This window comes from Xenopus tropicalis, chromosome 6 (assembly GCF_000004195.4).
Source record: "Xenopus tropicalis strain Nigerian chromosome 6, UCB_Xtro_10.0, whole genome shotgun sequence".
Classification (NCBI taxonomy): domain Eukaryota; kingdom Metazoa; phylum Chordata; class Amphibia; order Anura; family Pipidae; genus Xenopus; species Xenopus tropicalis.
The window spans coordinates 59,432,779-59,455,468 of record NC_030682.2 but is presented as its reverse complement, the minus strand read 5'-3'; the positions used below and the strand labels follow the sequence as shown (position 1 = coordinate 59,455,468).

The following is a 22,690-nucleotide window of genomic DNA, read 5'->3' as shown; positions in this document are numbered from 1 at the left end:
AAAAACCCAAATGGTTGGTGCTCACTGTAGGGATCTCACCCTTCATTCATTTGTGAAAAAATTACATTATGTCATATTAAGACACACCCTTATATGCCTCCTCTTACTCTGTGATAGCACAGCAAACCCCAGCATATAATTACACACCTTACGGACCATATAATGACTATTTCCAAATGCTAACAAACTCCCAGAACAAACCCCTGCCAGGTTCACCTCCCACAGGGAGCATAGGGTAGGCAAAGTACAGCTAACACAGGCTGCATAGGCCAGGCAGAGTATGGCACACACAGGCAGCATAGGGCAGGCAGAGTATGGCACACACAGGCAGCATAGGGCAGGCAAAGTATGGCACACACAGGCAGCATAAGGCAGGCAAAGTATGACACACACAGGCAGCATAGGGCAGGCAGAGTATGGCACACACAGGCAGCATAGGACAGGCAGAGTATGACACACACAGGCACCATAGGGCAGGCAAAGTATGGCACACACAGGCAGCATAGGGCAGGCAGAGTATGTCACACACAGGCAGCATAGGGCAGGCAGAATATGAAACACACAGGCAGCATAGGGCAGGCAGAGTATGTCACACACAGGCAGCATAGGGCAGGCAGAAGTATGATGCATACAGGCAGCATAGTGCAGGAAGAGTATAGCACACATATGCAGCCTAGGGCAGGCAGAATATGAAACACACAGGCGGCATAGGCACACATAGGGGCACATTTACTAATTTACATTTACTAATCCATGAACGTCCGAAAAGCGTCCGAATGTGTTTTTTCTGTAATGATCTGTATTTTTGCGATTTTTCGTCGCCGTTGCAACTTTTTCGTCGCCGTCACGACTTTTTCGCGAATTGTTGCAAACTTTTCGTCGCCGTCGTGAAAAAATCGTACTGTCGCGCCGAGTACAAAACTTTTGGATTCATTCAAGCTTCAGTATCGTGACTTTCCTTGGGCCAGGTTGGAGCTGCAGAGTGCCATTGAGTCCTATGGTAGGCTTCCAAAATCATGCAAAGTCGGAAAGGTTTGCCCGCCGTTTACGAGCACTCAATACGAAAAAGTTGCGACAATTCACGAAAAAGTCGTACCGGTGACGAAAAAGTCGCGACAATGCGCGAAAAAGTCATACCGGCGAAGAAAAAGTCTCGACAATTCCGAAAAAGTCACAAAATGTTCGTTTCCAATCCGTTTTTTTCCCATTCGGGATTCGGATTCGTGGATTTGTAAATGTGCCCCTAAGAATGCCGATTCAGGGACCTCTTTTGACTGGAGAGAATACTGATATTGTAAATTTCAATTTATTTATCTTTGGATTTGCATCCTAAAAATTCGCACAGGTGTTCTTAACAATTTTTGATCTTTTTAAGCAATATAATAGTGATATACCACACAAATCTGGTATATTGTACTCAGTGAATACAATAAACATTAAATTAATGTAACACACACGTCTTTATTGTTATATTTGATAATATATATATAATATAAATTATGCAACACAATGTGTTTGTGTATTTTTGGCAACATTAAGAAAAATATTTATTCCCCACGTTTTTGGTATTTGCAGTCTCACATCCTGTTTTTTAAATATGTCCTGAGTAAGGTAAGTGTAGAAAACATACATTGCAAAATCCCCCACACATACTATATACAGTCACTCCCCTTACATGTACTCACAGATTCTTACCTAACTAAATAGTGTAATGAGTAATTAACCTGTTCTCTCTGTTCAAACTTCAAATCAGCACCACTCAAAAATTAAATAACAATTTAGAACTTTTATAAAAAATTAAAACAAAATATTTTTTAAAAATAACAAAAAAATATCACTCTAAAGAATAAATCAAAATGTATTTTAACTCCGGCCCATTTAGTTTATACTATCAACCCCTACGCAGGTTTGTCAAAGTTCAAACAAATGCCCTGGTGCCACATTCTCATTAGTGAAAAAAAAAAAACATAGAATAGAATTATTTTCAAAACTTTTTTGGTGTGGTAAAAGTGGGGAAGCATTAAACTGAGCCACTTTTTTTTTTTTTTACTTTTTGTGAAATGTTTTTTTAAAAGTAAAAAAATACTGACCTAGAGGAAAACTCTAAAGTCTACATAAAACAAATATGAAATTTGATAAGTATGCCACTAAAATGTTATTGTAGTTTAACAAAATATGTGCCTCACTTGTAATTGTAAAAACTTCAGAATGCTCACATTAATGACATAGAGTACATGTGTATTGGTCTTTTAAAACAAAAAAGTAAGGCAAAAATATTATTTTAATTTAAATGTATGTTATATTATATACATATTTTTACCATTTTGCCCCCAGCTAAGCTGGCTGCTATGTAAATTGCATATTGATAGGTACACAGGTTAATAAAGAAAGCAGAAACGTAAAATTTACGGTAATCTGCAGGTGCTTGATTTCAGGTGCTGTAGGTTTTACAGTCTTTAGCAGGGGGACCTATAAATTATATAAGATATCAATTCCTAAAATTTAAACAGACAGGACTTTCACAGAGCAGAATGAACAATAACACAAATTTACTAGTCTGCAAGTAACACAGAACTTTTGATCTTCATTCCAGGTTCAAGCTTTGTTCAGATGTTTCTTGATGAAAAAACCAACAAGTTTTTGAGGCCTTTGTTGATAATCCACAAGCACTTCATGTGAGCTACTGATCTGGTCGCCTTCCAGACGGTTCAAAAGTGTAACACATACTACGGCAGCTATATAAAAAAAAAACACAATATTAGAAGTTTATTTCCTAAATAATGACCATTGTTGCTAACACAGCACAGTTTGGGGCAAACAATGCTTATTTAATGTATAAATTATATATATAAAAAGTGCAGTACCACAAATTTTAGCCATGGTTCACAGCGGTATAACCTTCTACTATAACAGCTTTTATGAGGTTATCTTTATTTTAAAGTTTAGGCACAATCTTCCCCACTGACCCTAAACCTGCTTTGAAAAACCCAAACAGGCTCAGTTGTGGTCGTGCCAATTCCTCCGCAGCCAGTTGCACATAAACTCCATTAATTAAAGGAGAAGGAAAGGTAAAAACTAAGTAAACTTAATCAGAAAGGTCTATGTAAATACAGCCATAAGCATTCGCAGAAACACAGGATTTAAAAAGAAACACAGAATTACTGGTCTCTTTGTTTTCCTGTGCTAGAGACACACAGCTCTCTTCTCTCTCCCCTCTCCAGCTTCCCCCTCCCTCAAGAATGCTAAGAATTTCCTCCCCCCCATAGGAATGCGTGATCTGAGCCAATCAGCAGGAAGCTTCCTCATAGTCTTACAAACTGAGCATGTACACTGGTCTTGGTGCAGGAGTGTAGCATTATGGGAAATTTCTTTACAGAGCTCAGCGTTTTTTTTTCCTATGAGGCTTCTGATCATCTGAAGGTGAAAAATATGGGGAGACTTAAGGGCACTATTGAGAGAACTGAAGTTATGCCTGCAGCTTGAGATTAACTCTTTATTAGCCTTTCCTCTCTTTTAAAGGAACTTGCTTTAAAATGAGCTTCTTGCTCTTCTGTATCGTTATGCTTGGTGTTGCTCAGCCCTTCCTGCCTCCCATTTAAAATCGAGTGTAGTTGCACCTATTGACGCAGAGCAACACTGGAGCTACCGCCACCTCCGGACTAGGAGGTGCTTTTTAGGGTGCAAGCGTCACTGGCACACCGAACACTTAAACTGCATAAATCAGACTTCAGCACAATGTAATTTTGATATATTGGCTGCAATTGCATCAGGCCCAATTCACCTTGACACCACAATGATACCGACATTTTGAGAAAAAATCTGCATTATGGGAAAAAATATGGTGATTGTGTTCGAAATTGCTATTTTCAAAGTAAAATCATATGCAGGGCTCCAAACAACAACTTCTCCTTCTTGGGGGTGCTACAAGTTGTATTATTCTACTTGAAGCACTGATATGAATTAGCAGTAAAAAGAAATATAGATCCATAGCACCTGTACACCAACCTTTCAGTCCACTTATATTGCACATCGCTGCAAACACAGAAGACTCCATTTCAATATTTCTTACTCCTGCATCATATGCTGCTTTCAAGTACTGCATTTTTTCTTCCTCGGTATATGAACAAAATGCTCCATCAAGGCGAGCTTGACCTGTATTAAGAAAGGAATGGAATAGATGAGGCTTATATTACATAAAGAGCTTATTTATCATCCCTTTGGGATCGAGCAAAACTAATGAAGAAGAGGCTAATGCAGAAACAGATTTTAGCAAAGATTTGTGGTTAGATATATTGAAACAGGAGGACATATTTACAAATTTTAATACCAGTTTGTCATTTCCAAAATTATATTGTTTTTGGGATAAAAGTACTGTTAAGGGCTTTTGCAACATTAAATCTATACAAGTTTTCATTTGCAGGGGCCACAATATGTCCTTTGAAAATTTCAATGCATTTTTTAAATTTTAAAATTATGTTTACATTTTAAAATGTAAAATTAAAATTTTAAAATTATGATTTTTTTTTAATTATGGGGCCTCCTCAGTTAACACTACTATTAACTACAACTAATCTTGTGCATGTGGTATGAAAGTATTTAGAAGACCCTTTGAATTAATATTAACAATATTTTGTTTTTGTAAAACAAAACAACATTTTGTAGATAAAATGCCGGAAAATGCTAATTTTGTTTTGTTTTTACAAATTTTGAACAAAAAAGCTAATAATAACCAATACTTAAAGTATTGTAGTTTGGAGCATAAAGACACATATACTATGGAAGTAGAGAATCTAGAAAATGTAGTTCTGGGTTTGAAAGAATTTAATTATATAATTATAATTTCAGATAAATCCTTTATTATCTTAACCTGACTTTATAAATAAAATTATGTCACTACCACTAGCCCACTACATCATATAGTCATGCCTTCTCCAGTTGGGTATCTACATATGATCTGGTGGATCTTTGGCGTATCCACAGTCCAGGTATTCAACAATACACGTTACTTGTCAAGACATGGTAGTATATCCAGAGCCAACTTAGCCTTAGGGACCCCTGAAATTAACACCAATACCTCCAAAGTGGTAATCCTCACTAGGGGCATCTCAGACCACTCTCCTGTAGTGGTAACCCTAGCAACCTTCCTGAACCGGCAAATAAGATCTGGAGACTAAGGGGTATATTTATTATGCTGTATAAAAAGCAGTGTACAGTGTTACCAGTGATGTTGCCCAGGGCAAACTATCAGCAATTACATTTCAACAGTTGGAGAACAAAAGCAAAGCATATGATTGGCTGCTATGAGCAACCGGTAATGTTTTACTCCACTTTTTACACAGCATGATAAATATAACCCAAAATTCATACTGGATTAAGCATCCACAACAAGCCGACACAATGCTGAATAGTCTTAAGTCATAACTAGCTACAAATATAAACTCGACGGCCTCAGATGTAGTGTAGGATGCCCTGAAGGTATTTACCCGAGGGGAATATATAAGTAATATAAAAGAGCTTACAACTTCACTGGCAGCCGAATTCTCCCTTACTCAACAGGTACAGAAATCTGAAGCCAATTATCTAGCTCATCCCTCTGGCCACAGTCCTGGATGCTCAAACCCCCCACACACTTTTACACTTATAGTGTGGTCACAGCATAATATTCTTTTTAATGACTGCATTCATGAAGACAGGACACTCCAGGTTATATGTACCTTTTTCTCCTTTTTACCTTGTTTATTTGTTCAATTTTCTACATTTAATGTATTGCCTTCTAAACATATGAAACTCTATTATACAACTCTTCAATAAAAATAAATATATATAAAAAAAGGGTAATCACCTAGACCCTGCTAATTTACAATGGGTCAGGTGAATATTGCTGGACACACAGCAGGGAGCTTTTCTGAGCAATAATCACTTAGCTCCTAGTGCACCAAGTCAGCCAGCTTTCTGTAAAACTGTTTTTGAATAAAAATAAATATACATGTACTAACTAACTAAACATTTGACATATTCAGTGTTTACTTATATAAACATAAGGTTCAATGTTACAAACAGGGCAAACCATGCAACCATAATGTTACAAGTACCTTCATAAAAATCCAAGGTGCACATTGTATTTCCAATGACTGTGTTGAACTTGTTGATCTCTTTGCTACACTGAAAGAATTCTCGGGCAAGCTCAGAATCCAACTCTGTGTTCCGAACTACAGTTTTTCCAAGGATTATCTGTTCAAACTGAGGTCTAAATGAAGCATCCACAGACTGACTTGTTATTACCACAGAACCAGGTTCCAAACCTAAATGACAGATCAAAATACTGCATATAATACTGTTTGTTAGCAAATTTTGGAGGTGTGTTTTAATATTGACACAATGTTCAAAAAGGTGATTATTAAGCATGGTTTATTTCACATTAATTCCTGTAAATATATAATTAAGATAGGAATGATATAATGTGATCTAGAAACATATAACCATGGCTTGGTCCTGTGCTTATTAGAAATAGATATTAAAATTACACACAGAAAACAAAGGCAAAAAAAGAAAATTTTGTAACATAGGTAAGAGTTGCCTGGAAGTGAAATAGATGGGTAGCACCAACCGAATGACATTCTATTTGTGTTGTTCAATGAACAATGCCACTGTCTATGAAGATTCTCATTTATCCAGGTCATGATACACAGTATCTAGTAGAGTTAAGTCTAAAACAACTGGACTTTTCTGAGTTTTTCTTGAAAACGTTTCACCAGTTCAAATGACTTGTAGGGTATTCCCCGGTATTTAAACCCCTTAACGGTAGTACAGTCACAAACATCCAATCACAATGGTTCCATTGAACTTTTTCAGTTAGGTGTTAAATGAAACTGACAGGCGTAAGAAAGTATGATGCAGTCACAATGGTACCATGATTCTCATTGATGCAGGTGTTAATCCTTCAAAGTACATGACTGGAAGTGTGAACTGTTGTGGAACCGCCAGGGTAATACAGTTTTATCACTCTGCACAGTCCCCTGCTAAAGTCAATCTTTGTATTCTCTTACTAATAAATCTGGCTGTGTTCTGTCCTGGCCTCAGCCCTTTAAAGTAGTAAAATAGACATATAAAGCCTTTTCACATGGGGTCCCTTCTGTGTACAAACATGCTCAACACATAAGGGCAAATTTATTAATATTAGGCATCAGCATTATTATAATTTTTTTTTTTTTAATTAACAATTTTTATTTTCGTGATAAAATATTGACATACAACCTACAACACACATAATGGCCTTAATACAAGTTATTATCTTCATAACTTTTAGCTCAGGCCTTGAACTTTTAAGTAGCTATTCCTTATGTCGCATAAAGGACACTTAACAGAAAACATAAAAAGAATAAGAGAAAGAAGAGAAGAGAGAAAGGAAAGAGGAAGAAGTAGAAATAAGAGGGGGGGGGGAGAAAAAAAAAAAAGGGAAAAGGACAGGGAAATCAGACATTGTTAAATTATAGCTAGACTTTGCACCACACTGAACATGATAAAAAAAATTTTTATCTACCCTTCGTTAAAGTATTTCCAAGGGAACCACTTTTTGTGGTGATTGCTCAGAGAGTTTCTATTTCTAGCGTCAAAAAATTCAAACTTTTCAGTAAGGTCTAAAAAATTTACTAACTCTGGGATAGCTGGGGTTAAGTCCTATTTATTATTATAATTTATTTATAGAACACAAGCAAGTTGTGCTGCACTTACATTAATTTAACAAACAAGGGATACAGAATAAAAAAAGTGCTTACAATCTAACAGACATAAAACTGAATGTCATTCTACAGAAAGGCTGTGATCTGTGCCCTTTTGCTAGTTTTGCCTTTACTGGGGCATGTAAAGAGTGCAGCAAAAGAAGGCCCTATACTTAACACCTTTAACAGTTGTTTATGCCCTGTCAGCAGGTGCTGCCTGCCTGCACTGTGTACACAAAGTGCATATGTAGTAAGTTTATTCAGCGGCTCATGGAGGCTTTTCAATTCAGATGTTACAGCTGCCTAAGTTTCCCTGAGCAAGGTCCTCAATGTAGCACCTTCTAATTATGTCTCTATACACTTAATTTACATATAGGGCCCTATGTATAATTGTCCAAGCCTTTGGGCTTGCGCCATCACTACAGAAATGTTGTGTGAGTTTCCTATGTCTGCTTGGTTTTGATCCCAATTATCATGCCATCTTTGTTTTTTTGCCCCAATTGGGCCTTTGTAAAAATAAAAAGTTCAGCATCTAAAAGCTTTTTTTTACATTAGTCCCTATAGTATTCCCTATATACTACTATATACATATTTTATTCTTCAGAGCCTGGTGCTCTGATCCTTTTGTTTCTTTATTTCATACTTCATATCAAGAAACCCCACTACACTGTGTAAACATGTATAATTGAAATTGATATTGAAAATAAAATTATGAATTAATTACCTATACCACCAGAAGTGCCAATGCGAATAATCGTGACGTTGGTGCATTTGGAATGATACAGCAGCTTTATCAATTCATGGAGCATAATAGATATTGATGGAATTCCCATGCCATGCTGGAAAAAAATAGAGATTATTTTGCCAGCAATATAGATTGATACTCCTTAGTTACCACCAAACACAATGTTTATTACAGAGATACAGTAAATAATTTTAAAAAATTACAGTTATTTGCATATAATAGACTCTGTGGGAGAGGGCAATCATATCATTTGGAGCTTTCTGGATAATGGGTTTCCAGATAATAAATCCCATACCTGTATTCAAAAAGACAGTACATTTTCATATGAAGTTGTGATTTTATGTTTAGCTTATTAACTTTTTACTACTATGCACAATGCATTGATAAGGCTTACCCAATGAACTCCTAGTGCCCATAATTCCTCACACTGGTAGGAAACCATGATTCTATGACTCACAGTTTCCATTTTCCCCCACCTTCTTAAGGTGGCCATACTTGTTAAAATAACAATCATTCCTGTGATCACTGGTTGCAGAAAAAAACGTTCATCCACTCCACTAACGTTAAAAGCTGAATTGGCAGATATGTAGGTAGAAAAAAATAGAATTCTACCACTATCTGACAATTCAGAATTAACCTACTGCCGATGTTTGGGTGCAATCAAACTCAAGCAATCAAAATTTTCCACCCTGGCCGATTGACAAGATGACATATATCCAAGGCTTTTGCCAATATCGGCCACCTGGCAAACCCACTATACACAAACCAAATATCGCACAAAAGTTGTTTCATACAATGATATTGGTGCATGCATAGGCTTTGCCATGATGGGCAGTGCACAGGTTCCCTGTTCCAACATGGTATATATGGTTATTTTTGGCAGTTCAGTTAAATGAGCTTATATCAAAGTATACAGATCTTTGATGAAGACTCTGGGAATGGGGAAGCCCCTTTTTTGTTAATATATTTAATTATTCAAATAACATAATTATGAAATATAATTTATAACTCACCCCCAGAGCCCCCTCTTTCATTCTGTTGTGCTTTTTTTTTTATAACCTGAAACTTTCTAAATTGATTTTACTCATTAGAATACTTTACAGATCGTTCAAGTGCAAGAGCATGCCCCTTAGTGTACATTACTGAAGCACTTGCATGCCCATCACCTGCCTACTTTCCTCCACCCCCCCCGCCCATCTTGAAAGTAACGCTGCCTAACACACGCAGCGTTACATTTATAACACAGCCTCTGAAACAGACGGCAGAGGCCTGCAGCTATTTGTACAATGCTCAACACAGTGGGCAAAGTGCAAAAAATGGGGTCTTGTAAATGAGGACTTTTATGTGACACATATACATTAGAAAACCAAGATAGTTATATAAAGTCAGACTGACAAGAAATATCCATATTTAGTTCCAGATTTACCAATCACCATAGACTATAATGGATATTTTATGAAGCGTTTTTTGCTAAGTTGTTCAAATCCACTGAATTAACTATTTTTGTTTTTAAATTTATATTGTTAAACTTACACTGATAGATAAGACAGGTCCAACTTTATACATTGCATAGCGATCAGTTCCTGCACAGATATTGGCAACATCAGAGTTGGGGTCACCCAATGCCAACTCTCCATTTATGTACTGTGCAAATGCTTTCATCCTGGATGGGCTTCCTCCAACACAGACAAACTGAAATACATAAAATTAATAAAAAATTAAGATGACGACAGAAGATAGAATTCTTTTGCAGATAAATGTGTAGCAGAGAAATAGACAATAGCCCTCATCAGATGCTACAGTAGAAAGCAGCTCTCGTCTTTGAGAAAAACACATAGCAATCACACCTAAGAGCTGCCAGAGAGAAACAGCAATCTATCTTCTCATCAGCCAGCAGTCACCTACAATTACCTTTCAAAAGAAACAAAAAAAACTCCTACATGGCATCGGCTGAACTTGAATAATTGTTCAAGTTCTTCAAATTCAGAAGACAGGAAAGTATGATTCGGAACCTTCAATTCGATGAGCATTTTTGTGAAAACACATTTTTTTAAATGAACAAATATATTGATTCTTCTTTAAAAATGAAATACAGTCAGCCTTATTTATGAAAGATAGGGCAACATGAAAAAAACAAATGGAAAGAGCAGACCTATCAGCATGTGACAGGACTGCATTGGGGGTTAGGTGGGGCAAGTGGGTGTTCTCTGGAATGTCTCTTAACTTGTGCATCATTGGCACACTGCACTCAACAGTGTTGACCCTCCAACCCCATGGACACATTTGCTCTGTGGATAAACCCTAAGAAGAGCAATTTTGCAACAGATTTTGAATTTTTAAAAAAATTCAACATAGCGGGCTAAACAAGGCTGCACTGGTACTCCCTGAAAAAATGCTTAGAAATATTAGAGTACATAGAAGCCACATATTTTGGTATCCCACAAATACATAATATTTACTCAAAAGTTTCCTATTTCACCTCCTCTAAGCATTATTTTATACTTTATCTCCAACATCTGTGAACAATAAACTTAAAATGGTCTTACCCTCTTTCTTCTTGTATTTTTTATTTAAGGAATTTTTTAAATTACCTTCACATCGCCAAACATAGCAGGAAAATCATGAGTCCCAGTTCCAATGTCAAAATGGTACAAAATGTCTTCTTTCATTTTTTCTAGGTGTGGATTATCAACGTGGACAAGACTAAAAGAAAAAATGTTAGCTATTATTTATTAGCATTTAATACTGGGAATTATGTATCCTCTGTTGCAAAATTCAAGGAGTTTCATTGCTACACCTAGTCATTAGTCTATTTTAAAATAGAGGTTATATAAATGATTGCAATGAATACATGATTACAGTAATTCTGCATGCGCTCTCTAAAAAAAGTGCGTGAAAATTAAAAAAGAAAAGTGAAATCAGTGATTGTGCACCCTGCACCACCTGACTCTGTCTCCCTAAAATCTCTACCCTCCCCATAACCTATTCTGTGAGTGGGTGAGGAAGGGCAGCATCACTTATGCAGAGAGCACAACTACACCTTTTTCCTTCTTACTACCCTTTTCACCTAGGCCTTAACCCTAATATAATAAAATATGATGATATAAAATTAGAGTTAAGTGTGGTTGGTAAATGATGTATGATTTTCAGGTATAACATTTGTAAAATCCTCTACATATATATACATACTGTTAAACTGGGCGAGCCAGACTTGGATTTTTAACATTGAGTGCTGCTTTCATATCTACCACTAGGTGGGGTATGGGAGCATTTTTAGCAATACAGGTGTGAGGCAGCTGCTATCTTACTACCCTTTTCACCTAGGCCTTAACCCTAATATAATAAAATATGATGATATAAAATTAGAGTTAAGTGTGGTTGGTAAATGATGTATGATTTTCAGGTATAACATTTGTAAAATCCTCTACATATATATACATACTGTTAAACTGGGCGAGCCAGACTTGGATTTTAACATTGAGTGCTGCTTTCATATCTACCACTAGGTGGGGTATGGGAGCATTTTTAGCAATACAGGTGTGAGGCAGCTGCTATCTTGCTACCTTTCTTATTGTTTTGTTGATCTGCTGCTGGGGGGGAGGATTTAGGGGTGATATCACTCCAGCTTACAGTGCAGCAGTAAAGTGTGACTGAAGTTTGACAGAGCACAAGTTATATGGCTGAGAGCACCTGAGAAACCAGGACCATGTCTGACCCCATGCCAAATTTGAAAATTAAATATAAAAAATCTGTTTGCTCTTTTAAAAAAACTAATGCATTTTGAAAAAAACATGTTTTCCCATGACAGCAACCCTTTAAGTTATAACTAAATTGGCACCAGTTATTGTTATAGAATTATCTGCATAATACCTGGTGGGAATTGTATTTCCCCAACAGCAACTGAATCAGCTTTAGGTCCATATATCCTCAACTGTGTGTTCACTATAACTTTGCTGCCATTTAAGCCTACACAATTATTCCTGTGTTTAAATACATATATAAATAACTTCACTCTTCACATTTCTTATACTGCTTTGATTTCCTTGGTACAATTAGTTGCCAATTTACATTTGAATAGTTATAAAGCTAAATACATTAAAATACACTGTAAAAGAAAGGAAATGTTCTTTTTTTTCCTGTCAACAAAATATTTTCCTGTCACTGTATGAAAATATTCTCATGACAAAAATAGCCTGACCCTCTCAACTTTCCCATTGGTGAACTGAAATGCCACAGAACAGACAAAGGGCCGAGTTTACCATAAATGGATTCCATGCAAGACTTATATCTTACACACAATATGAACATGAACATTGATTTAGTTTAAAGTTTAAAGAGAGATTGAAATCCTTAAAAGACTTTTAAACCAAATATAACATTTAGCATTGTGGGAGCAAATATAATTCTAAGAATCATTTTAGTAACATTATTTGTAAATGTAATTACCGTACTACTGCAAACATTGTTAGTAAGTATCTTGCTATTCTCTCAAATGTTGGTCCTGCCTACATGCAATGTTGAAACTTGCTAAGGGACCATCCAACAGGCTGCCAGTAGTCATTGGAAGGATCATCCACTATATCAGAGCTGTGGTTACCCAAATTCTAGGACTGTGGACAGCCTTGCTGTCATAAGGGACATGAGGGTTGATTCACTAAAGTGCGATAACGCATATCGCAAGTTTTTTTGCGTTAAAAGTATTATCGTGTGCGTTAAGTCGCATATCACATGTGTTAAATTTTGGGCTACCGCATGCGTTAATTTTACCGCTTTGCGTTAATATGTGCGCAGAAATAATACTAACGCATGATTCACAAACTCTAAGATGCACTAAATATCGCATTTGTCTGTGCAAAAAATAACACCTACTTGAGGCAGACAGTTAATGAGCTTTTGGCAATAAAATATGGACTTTGCCATTATATTTATTCAAGTCTGTGTTGGCCCTAGAGTGATGCAGCCTCCAGTTTGCAGGGAAATGGTCATTTTCATAAAAGTAGTTTTACGAAAGTAATGTCGAGTATGGCTAATATGGCGTGAGTTTTTTCGCACACGGCGACTATTTGTGCGTGATGCATTGATTAGCGCACGTTCCGTCAAATACCGCACGAAAATAGTCTTCGCGACTTAAATAACGCAAGCAACATAGCATCTAAATTAACGCAAGTATGCTTTTAATGAATCGTGCGTTAAGACGCGAAAAATTAGACGCAATGACATTTTTAACGCATGCTATAAATAGCGCACGTTTTAACGCACTTAAGTGAATCGGCCCTATGGTTTGATATATCAAGGATAGCCTTGTATACTTGGCCTTGGTCAGACTTGATCAGGAAACAGCAGATGATTATGTTTTCCATGAATCTATGTGCAGGTTTGGGCTCAGGAAAATGTTCAGCTTGCATGTTAACCTGATATACTTTGATATTTTCACTAAGGTACTGGTGAACAGGTGAAAATATTACCCCTTTTTTTAGTAATACAAATTTTTGGACACAACTGTTGGGTCACTAACCCAGGGTAAATATTACATAAAGAATGTTTTTTAATAAACAGTATTTGCAATAGCCGATAAATATAGGCTTGTGGCTAGTGCACAGAAACTCCCACAAGGAAAGAAATTCATTTCAACTGTGTAATTATGGAGTAACAGCTTACTAGCATTTTGTGCAATATTACTACTTACTACTACTTACTACGATATATTACACAAGTATGGAACCTGTTATCCAGAAGGGTTGGGACCTGGGGTTTCTGGATAAGGGGTCTTTCATTATTTGGAGCACCATACTTTTGTAAGTCTACAAAAAAAATATTTAAATATTTATCTAAACCCAACAGGATTGTTTTGCCACTAATGTGGATTCATGCAGCTTTGTTACCATCAAGCACAAGCAACTGTTTTATTATTACAGAGAAAAAGGAAATTATTTTTAAAATGTAAACTATTAAAATAGGAGATGGACTTCCTGTAATTTGGAACTTGCTGGATAATGGTATTCCAGATAATGGATTCCATACCAGTAATATAAAAGCTGAGAAAAACATCTTCATACTGTGTGTACATAAGTATTAATGGCACATAGCACTTACTTTGATGTGGCTTGATCATTTTCTGTTTTCTTAGCAGTATGCACAGGTGCCATTTTGGATCACTGAAAGAAAAAACACACAAGCTTAAACAGTGTTTGCTGAAATACTTAAGCAATGTGCAGAGGAGATTGAGGGAGCAGCACTTATGTGGTTTAAGTGGGGGTAAGGTGCCCTATCCATTAGAACTGAAATTAAAATTAGGGTTGACATCTCCTTTAAAGATAGATATTGACATTAAAGGAGGAGAAAAAGAGTACCTTATTAATATCTTTGGGCATATGTATAGCATGAATTCAACCCAGACTTCATGTCACAAGTTAGTCTTGTGATTTAGAAGATGGCAAAGACATTCAAATAAGTTATAACTGGCAGCAGATGTTAAACATTGCTAAGATTTTAGACATGCATAGGTACAGAGGCATGTGGGAAAAACTCTAGAACAGATGTTCCTATCATAAAGGAATAAGAAGCTGTAAAGGGCATGTAGTTGACATGTACAAAAACACAAGGTCAGAATATAACGGGCCCGATTCACTAAAGTCCGAAATAAGGAGTGCTATTTATAGCATGCGTTAAAAATCTTATCACTTCTTATTTTTCACTCGATTCACTAAAAGGACACTTGTCATAATTAAGAAGCGATGTTCTTGGCGTTATTTATCTTACGATGACATATTTTCAAGCAATATATTACGCAGCGCACAAGATATTACGCAGTGCGCGATATTTTACGCAGAGCGCAATATATTACGCACGTAACCATTACTTTCTGAAAACCACCATTTCCCTGAAAACTGGAGGATGCATCACTCTAGGGCCAACATATACTTGAAAAAATACGACTGCAAACTCCATGTTGTGTTGCCAATAGCTCACGAACCACAATTTTTTTAAGTACCGCCTGCCCCAAGTAGGGTTAATATTCACACAGATTAACACGATATTTTGCACGTTTAACGCTTCATATGTGTTTGTGAATCATGCGTTAGTACTATTTCTATTCGCTAATTAACGCAATGCGTTTTTTTGTGCATGCGATATGCGGATTAACACATGCGAAATGACTTTGATGAATCGGTACTTAATTATCGCATGCTTTTTAATGAAAAAAACTATGCGATAAGCGTTATTGACCTTTAGTGAATCGGCCCCTATAACGCTTATCGCATAGTTTTTTTCATTAAAATATGTCATCGTAAGATAAATAACGCCAAGAACATCGCTTCTTAATTATGACAAGTGTCGTTTTAGTGAATCGAGCGAAAAATAAGAAGTGATAAGATTTTTAACGCATGCTATAAATAGCACTCCTTATTTCGGACTTTAGTGAATCAGGCCCAACGTGTCTTAATTAGGAGAGTAGAGGAAACAAGTGAACATCCACAGACATGAGAATTATGATTTTTTTTCCCCTGCAGCACTGATTTGCCAGTTGGCCTGTAGATGTGTGATTTTTTTTTTAATTCTTGCCTAACATGCTTAATGCTTATTCTTGAGGTTCTAGCATTCCTCCTTTCCTGATTATTGCCTTCACTATTGCCTCTTCATATCCCTGACACTATAAAGCCCCAAGTATGTATTGAAGGAAAGTGGCATTGCATTATTAGATAGATACTTGCGTATGTTGAGTTCAAATAGAAAATTTTGCATAGTTTGGAGAAATGAACATGCAGTTAGAACCAGCAATGCACAGAACAGCAAAGCACAGGCAAACATTGCTTTCAATAGCAATACGACTTGCAATTAAATATAAAATCCTAATTTAAATCATTTTGCTATACAGTATATGTATTGAAAATGTACTTAAAATAATATTGGGTTGTAAAACATAACATTTGGGCATACAATGCTTTTGCACTTGTGTGACATTGTCAGGTACAGACCTTCTGCAAATCCCCATAAACTTCTTGAATATAAAATCAGAACTGAGGGAACACAGCAGCACTCAGAAATCACACATTAACCTGTAATTGGATTCTGATAATTGTGCGTGTTTCTGCCATACTGCAACTCTGACCCATCACTGTCAGAAATCACATCTGAAAGTCAATACAAGTCAGTGCAGTGGCATAACTACCAGGGGTGCAGAAGGTGGCTGCTAGAGCTGCAATGGTACTCAATCATGAGCAGAACTCTAAAAATATTTCAAATCTTGCAGTCAGTAAGCGTTTACATATGCAATTTTTTATATCAAACTTTGTCCATATAGGTGCCATTTAAGTGTAAATGAAACTTAAACACTGTCTAGGTAAAGGGAGTACAAAAAAAAGAGGGGTTGTGGGAGAACTCCAAGGCTAAGTAAAAATATATAAATACAAAGGAAGTGCTGATCTCGCCAAATTAACTACAAGCATAAAAAAGAGAAAAGCTGCAAGACCGTGGAACAAGTGCTGTGGTTTTGGCAATCTCTTTTCTATAAACACTAATTGTGGGGGAGAATTAAGCCTGTGAAACCAATGCTAAAGTCTTGACAATCTCTCTTCTTATAAATGCTAATGGCGGGGGAGTATCAAGCCTGTGACTGAGATCAACGCCCAGATCAGAACCAGTTTTTCCTAAGAAATGCTACCAGTTTGGTGCCAATCCTTGAAAAAAAGTTAGGACCATTATATGAGGTTTACCTTGATGTGGTATCGTGGCTTGCCAATTTTATAATGATAACATTGTATCTAAAAAAAAACCCTGTTTTTGACAGTATATGCACTTCAATAGATGCTAAATTGCTAAAAAAAAAAAAAAAACAGGTGGACCAGGGAATGTGCATTGATCAATTTTATCTCTTTTATATGCTTTTTGGCAAAGGAAGAACAAAGCAAATATTTTACCTAGCTGTCACTCAAACCTTATCCCTAATCCTATTCAGATTGCTGAATATGTATAGTCAAGAGAAATTTGATTATTTCAGAAATGGTGCAATTTTGAAGTAACTATATATATACAAAATGGTATTTCCATGAGATAAACCTCACAATACATTTTTATTTTCACAACAGCTCACCTTTCAGAAGAATCTGAAAGCTTCAAATGCAAGGTTTAAAATTAACAGCAAAGGAGACAGGTGGGATGCTGGACAGCTGGGGTAGGGTAAATTAAAAAAAAAACAGGAAAAACAGCTACAACTAAAAAAAACTAAGCCTGTTAAAAATGGCAAAAAAAGCCTCACATGCCAAATAAGGGCTATACAGCTAGGGGCACATTTACTAATCCACGAATGTCCGAAAAGCGTCCGAATGCGTTTTTTTCGTAATGATCGGTACTTTGCGACTTTTTCGCAAATTGTCGCGACTTTTTCGAGCTCTCAATACGAAAGTTTCGACAATTCGCGAAAGTCGTAATGGCAATGAAAAAGTCGCGACAATTCTCCAACGGCATAATGGCAATGAAAAAGTCGCGACAATTCTCCAAAGGCATAATGGCAATGAAAAAGTCGCGACAATTCTCCAAAGGCATAATGGCAATGAAAAAGTCGCGATAATTCTCCAAAGGCATAATGGCAATGAAAAAGTCGCGAAAATTCTCCAAAGGCATAATGGCAATGAAAAAGTCGCGAAAATTCTCCAAAGGCATAATGGCAATGAAAAAGTTGCGACAATTCACAAAATTTGTTATGGCTATGAAAAAGTCGCGACAATTCGCGCAAGTCGTACCGGTTATGAAAAAGTTGCGACAATTTACGGGAAAGTCGTAACGGCGACGAAAAAATCGCAAAAAATACGAAAAAGTCGCAAAATGTTCGTTTTCCAATCCGAATTTTTCTCATTCGGATTCAGATTCGTGGATTAGTAAATCAGCCCCCTAGTGTTTACCATCCACCTTTCCAACTCCATTTATTTGCTGGATGAGGAATACAAAAGCTTATATTCAACACAAGCTGACTGCCCTAGTTTTGCTATCCCTAGTCTAAAATAACATTTGGTACTGTACCCTATATCCTATACATCTATACATTTATGTGTGTAAAGGGTGTACAATTTTCTGTGCAAAGAGTTGTTAAATTAACTTTACATGCATTTTGGGGCTTAGTTATCATACTATGTAAAGAAACAGTGACCAAATACACCACACATTGGCATCTAATTACCAAGCATTGGCATATAATCATGCTTTGTGTAAAATTTTGCCGTAAAAACAAAAAAATCTCAATTTACCGGAGGAATTTACGTACCACCTACATTTTTCTCACTAATGTTGTAAAATAACTATGTAGTATAGGGTAGTTGGATAGCATTGGTGAAAATGCACAGTTTTATAAATGTGACCTTTATTTTACACTACTTTTCCAGTGTAAATAATTTTAGACAGCATTATAAATTGGCCCCTTTGTGTTTTGATATCTGTAGCTTATAACGCAAGACAGAATAGAGATAAAAGAGAAAGTAATTCATAATACAGAAATTCATAAGGCTATTAGAAGTTACCAAAGGAGTTATGTGACCATAAAAAAGCATAAAGTATGTATCAGTGCTTTTTTAAAGGTCACAGCGCTCCTCTAAACTTCAAAAAATTGTCAAGTTGACAAATGGCAAGATAAAAAATCAGTGCAGGCTTCCATGGAAACCTATATAAAAGGATAAAGTATTGCAGTCTTGTGACATTCTATTCCTCTCAGTGACTTCTTAGGACTCAATTAACAATGGAGGAGTAGGGTGCAAAATACAGTTGAACTTTGCACCCTTCCCTGCTGTAAGTGGCTGTGGGTGAAGGTCCTAGCACTCACTATTTCATTCTCCATTTCCAGATGAATACAACACTGTTTGTCTTTAGCAGTGCTGTATTCATGAGGGGTGGGCTGAGAGAGGCGCATAGATGCTTCCAATCCCACCACCTATCTGGCTGGCATCCACCTGTGTGGAGCTACATGGTGGCAAAATGCAAACTTCCTGTAGCAATATCCGCTCCGTGTAGCTCCACACAGGCTGAAACCGGGCCCGTAAATGGAGCTACAGGAGTGAGTACATGAAAAGCAGCTCCGCTTTGCTCCTCCTAGAAAAGGCAGGCAGAGGAAAGCAAACAATTCCCTACTTGTGCCCCTGCCCTTAGATGTGTAAGTTAGGGAGTACCAGTGGGCATAGAATGAAAGAAGACCGGTCCTCTCATCCAGAACAAGGTGGGGCAGCAATGCCCCAAATGCAAGTGTTGAATACAACAACAAATTCATGAACCATGTAGCAATAGTTCCTAAACTTGCCTTCCTAGTTAATAGATTTTTAGGTATTTTGCCTTCTAAAAAACAATGTATTGCTGTTACCCTTTTCATATTCTTACCATTTTTCTATTTTTTGCCTCTTAGCATATATCGAGCATAGATAGATAGATAGATAGATAAACAGGTAGATCATATTATCATAATATTCATTGAACTGTAACGGAAAGTCAGAAGTATAAATGAGCATGCCCCAAGTCACAAGCTCAGACTGCCCCCCATCTACAGCCTTGAGGAGTCCTTGAACAGCCTCCCAGTTTTAAAACCAATGCTGTAAATGAGCTCCCCAGGAAAATACATTCAGCACCTTTCTTCTACATAACTATCACCTGTTGTTTATTAGTAAAATATTATAGCCCTATACCATTAAAAACTATCTCTTTCTATTCTCTTACATTTATTGTTGGACAAATATCAATCATGACTGTTTTTAACACTGAATATTATCACAGCATGTAACTTTTAAACATTAGTCCCAAACTGCAGGATATTGAATGACTTATCTTCACCGCAGTTGTAATAAGTTGTGCAGTAAAATAATACTAAAGGCAGAACTCTTACCTTTCTTCCAGAGCAGCTCACCCTTGTTACCTGTCCGACTTCCCTCCCACTTGCTCCTTGCTGGCTCTTCTGTCCTGTTTGTGTTCCCAGTTACGTTCCAGGCTGTCACTGCCCAACACACCAGTACAGGGCCAGACGTTCGGCTGCCACTAGAATGAGGTGCACCCGGTGCGCACAGAATTCTCTGGTAGGAACAGGGCAGAACCTCTGCAGCATTTGTACGCCTATCCCTGACACTTCTGGGGAATCCACGCCCACAGAAATACCCATTATTTTACAAGGTTTCATTCATGTACAGTACGTGCTGTATTTTCCTTGTTGTACGTGCTCTGGTTTCCTTGTTGTGACGTTCCGCTCATTTATTGCCTAGCCAACTGCATCCCGGATAAGAACCGGTTAATCCACGCACTGCTTATATTCATAATAATAATGTTTTAGTCAGGTGCTTCACGTCCACATATTGTAGTTCCTCCTTGTCAGCTGACAACTGCCGTGACCTTATTAACAGGTCACCGTATTGAACGTCCCTTTGCAGTCTCTCGGGTGGCCTCTGTTGCTATGGGGCTTCATGTCACCATGCCAGATGGTTGCATGTATACGCGGTCGGAGAAACAGCTGGGTCTAGAAGTGAGATTACCAGGTGATGATGGGGGCACATTTACTAACCCACGAATCCGAATCCGAATTGGAAAAATTCCGATTGGAAAACGAACATTTTGCGACTTTTTCGTATTTTTTGCGATTTTTTTCGGCGCCTTTACGACTTTTCGGAAATTGTCGCGGCTTTTTCGTTACCAATACGATTTGCGCGAAAAAACGCGAGTTTTTCGTAGCCATTACGATTCACTCGTATCTTGTCGCGACTTTTTCGTATTGAGCGCTCGTAAGCGGCAGGCAAAACTTTCAGACTTAGCATGATTTTGGAAGCCTCCCATAGGACTCAATGGCACCCTGCAGCTCCAACCTGGCCCAAGAAAAGTCACCATACTGAAGCTTGAATGAATCCGAATCTTTCGTACTCGGCGCGAAGGCTACGAAAAAGTCGCGACTTTTTGCGCAAGTAGTAACGCTACGAAAAAATCGCCAGATTTTGCGAAACATTCGGAATGGCAACGAAAAAGTCGAGACAATTTTCCGAAAAATCACCAAATACCGATCATTACGAAAAAAACGCAATCGGACGCATTCGGCCCGTTCATAAGTAAATGTGCCCCTTAGTGTACCTCTATTGTAATTCTAAACATTCTATAGTGAGGATGTTTGACTCTCAAGATACCAATAATACAAATAATATAAAGGCATGCGTGAAAGTATATTTGTCTGTCTACAGCTTTTAAGAATTCCTTTAGGGCTAAAGTCTCTCATAAAGTGTGATTTAATGAGATTTTTATTCACATTCTTACATTAAGGAAGCTGTAATTCCAATTCACTTTAGAAATGCATCATTTCCAGTATGTTCCATTGAAGCCTCTGGCTGCTAATAATACAATGGACCATAAAAACACAAGGAAAGCCAGATTAGGAAATCTACATTGTCATACATTTCCTTCTTTATTTAGAGTAATGACTCTAAATAAAGAAGAAGCTGTCCAATAAACTTTTTAAATGATGGCTGGTGAAAATATGGCCTAAATATTTTCATCTTTTCACTTGAGAAGTCTTTTCTGACCCCATCTCTCTAAGTAGGTTATGATAAGCACATAATTTTTGTCTTAGATCAGACAGTATCTTCTGGAAAACCAACACTACATAACCAAAGTAAACATGTTCCTGCTGCCTGACCAATGCCTCCTTCCTAAATAAAGGGTATTAATATGAATGTATGCCTCGTGGAGCTAGCACAGCCTCTAATATTCTGCAAAGGCTTTCCACTATTTGTTGGAACACTATTGGTGGTGGTTCAGCCACAAGAGCATTAAAGGACAAGGAAAGCCTATTTCACTAGGGGGTGAAGAAATGTTGGGCATCCCCAGTGAAATACCTGTAGTTTTTTTTCCAGGGCCAGTGCTTCTTTTAGGAGAAAACTGCACCAGCCTATGGAAAAACTGTCTGCTGCGCCAGCATTTACTTACCATGCAATCATACGTGCTTGCTCAATCATGCCTGCACAATACAATCATATTTTTAGGTCTTATTCTACTGTGAATTTGCAAATATGAATCTGTGCTAGGGATGCCTTGGATGCGGGGAAAAAAGTTAGTGAAATGCTGGTCCAGCTATTATATGGGTCTTTCACAGGCTGCAATCAAGACTTTTTTTTCACTTTCCCTACTTAATTGGGCATTACGTGTATAGCCACAGGTCGCTCTGTAAAGGAGTGCAGAGACCTCCAATCTGCTGTTTGATTCTAGTGTGGCTCTTCCCCCCCTG

At 37.2% G+C, this 22,690-nt stretch overlaps 1 protein-coding gene across 2 annotated transcripts; it reads right to left on the bottom strand.

Moving 5' to 3' along the window:
• Positions 1-1,441: 1,441 nt before the first annotated feature.
• upp1 (uridine phosphorylase 1) lies at positions 1,442-20,803 on the bottom strand. 2 transcript variants are annotated; one of them, NM_001011119.1, is given in 9 exon segments: positions 2,264-2,394; positions 2,422-2,735; positions 4,006-4,152; positions 6,093-6,302; positions 8,443-8,557; positions 9,997-10,155; positions 11,055-11,166; positions 14,557-14,618; positions 20,321-20,476. In NM_001011119.1, coding segments are annotated over 7 exon segments (936 nt in total). In that variant the 5' UTR covers positions 14,610-14,618; positions 20,321-20,476; the 3' UTR covers positions 2,264-2,394; positions 2,422-2,595.
• Positions 20,804-22,690: the final 1,887 nt, after the last annotated feature.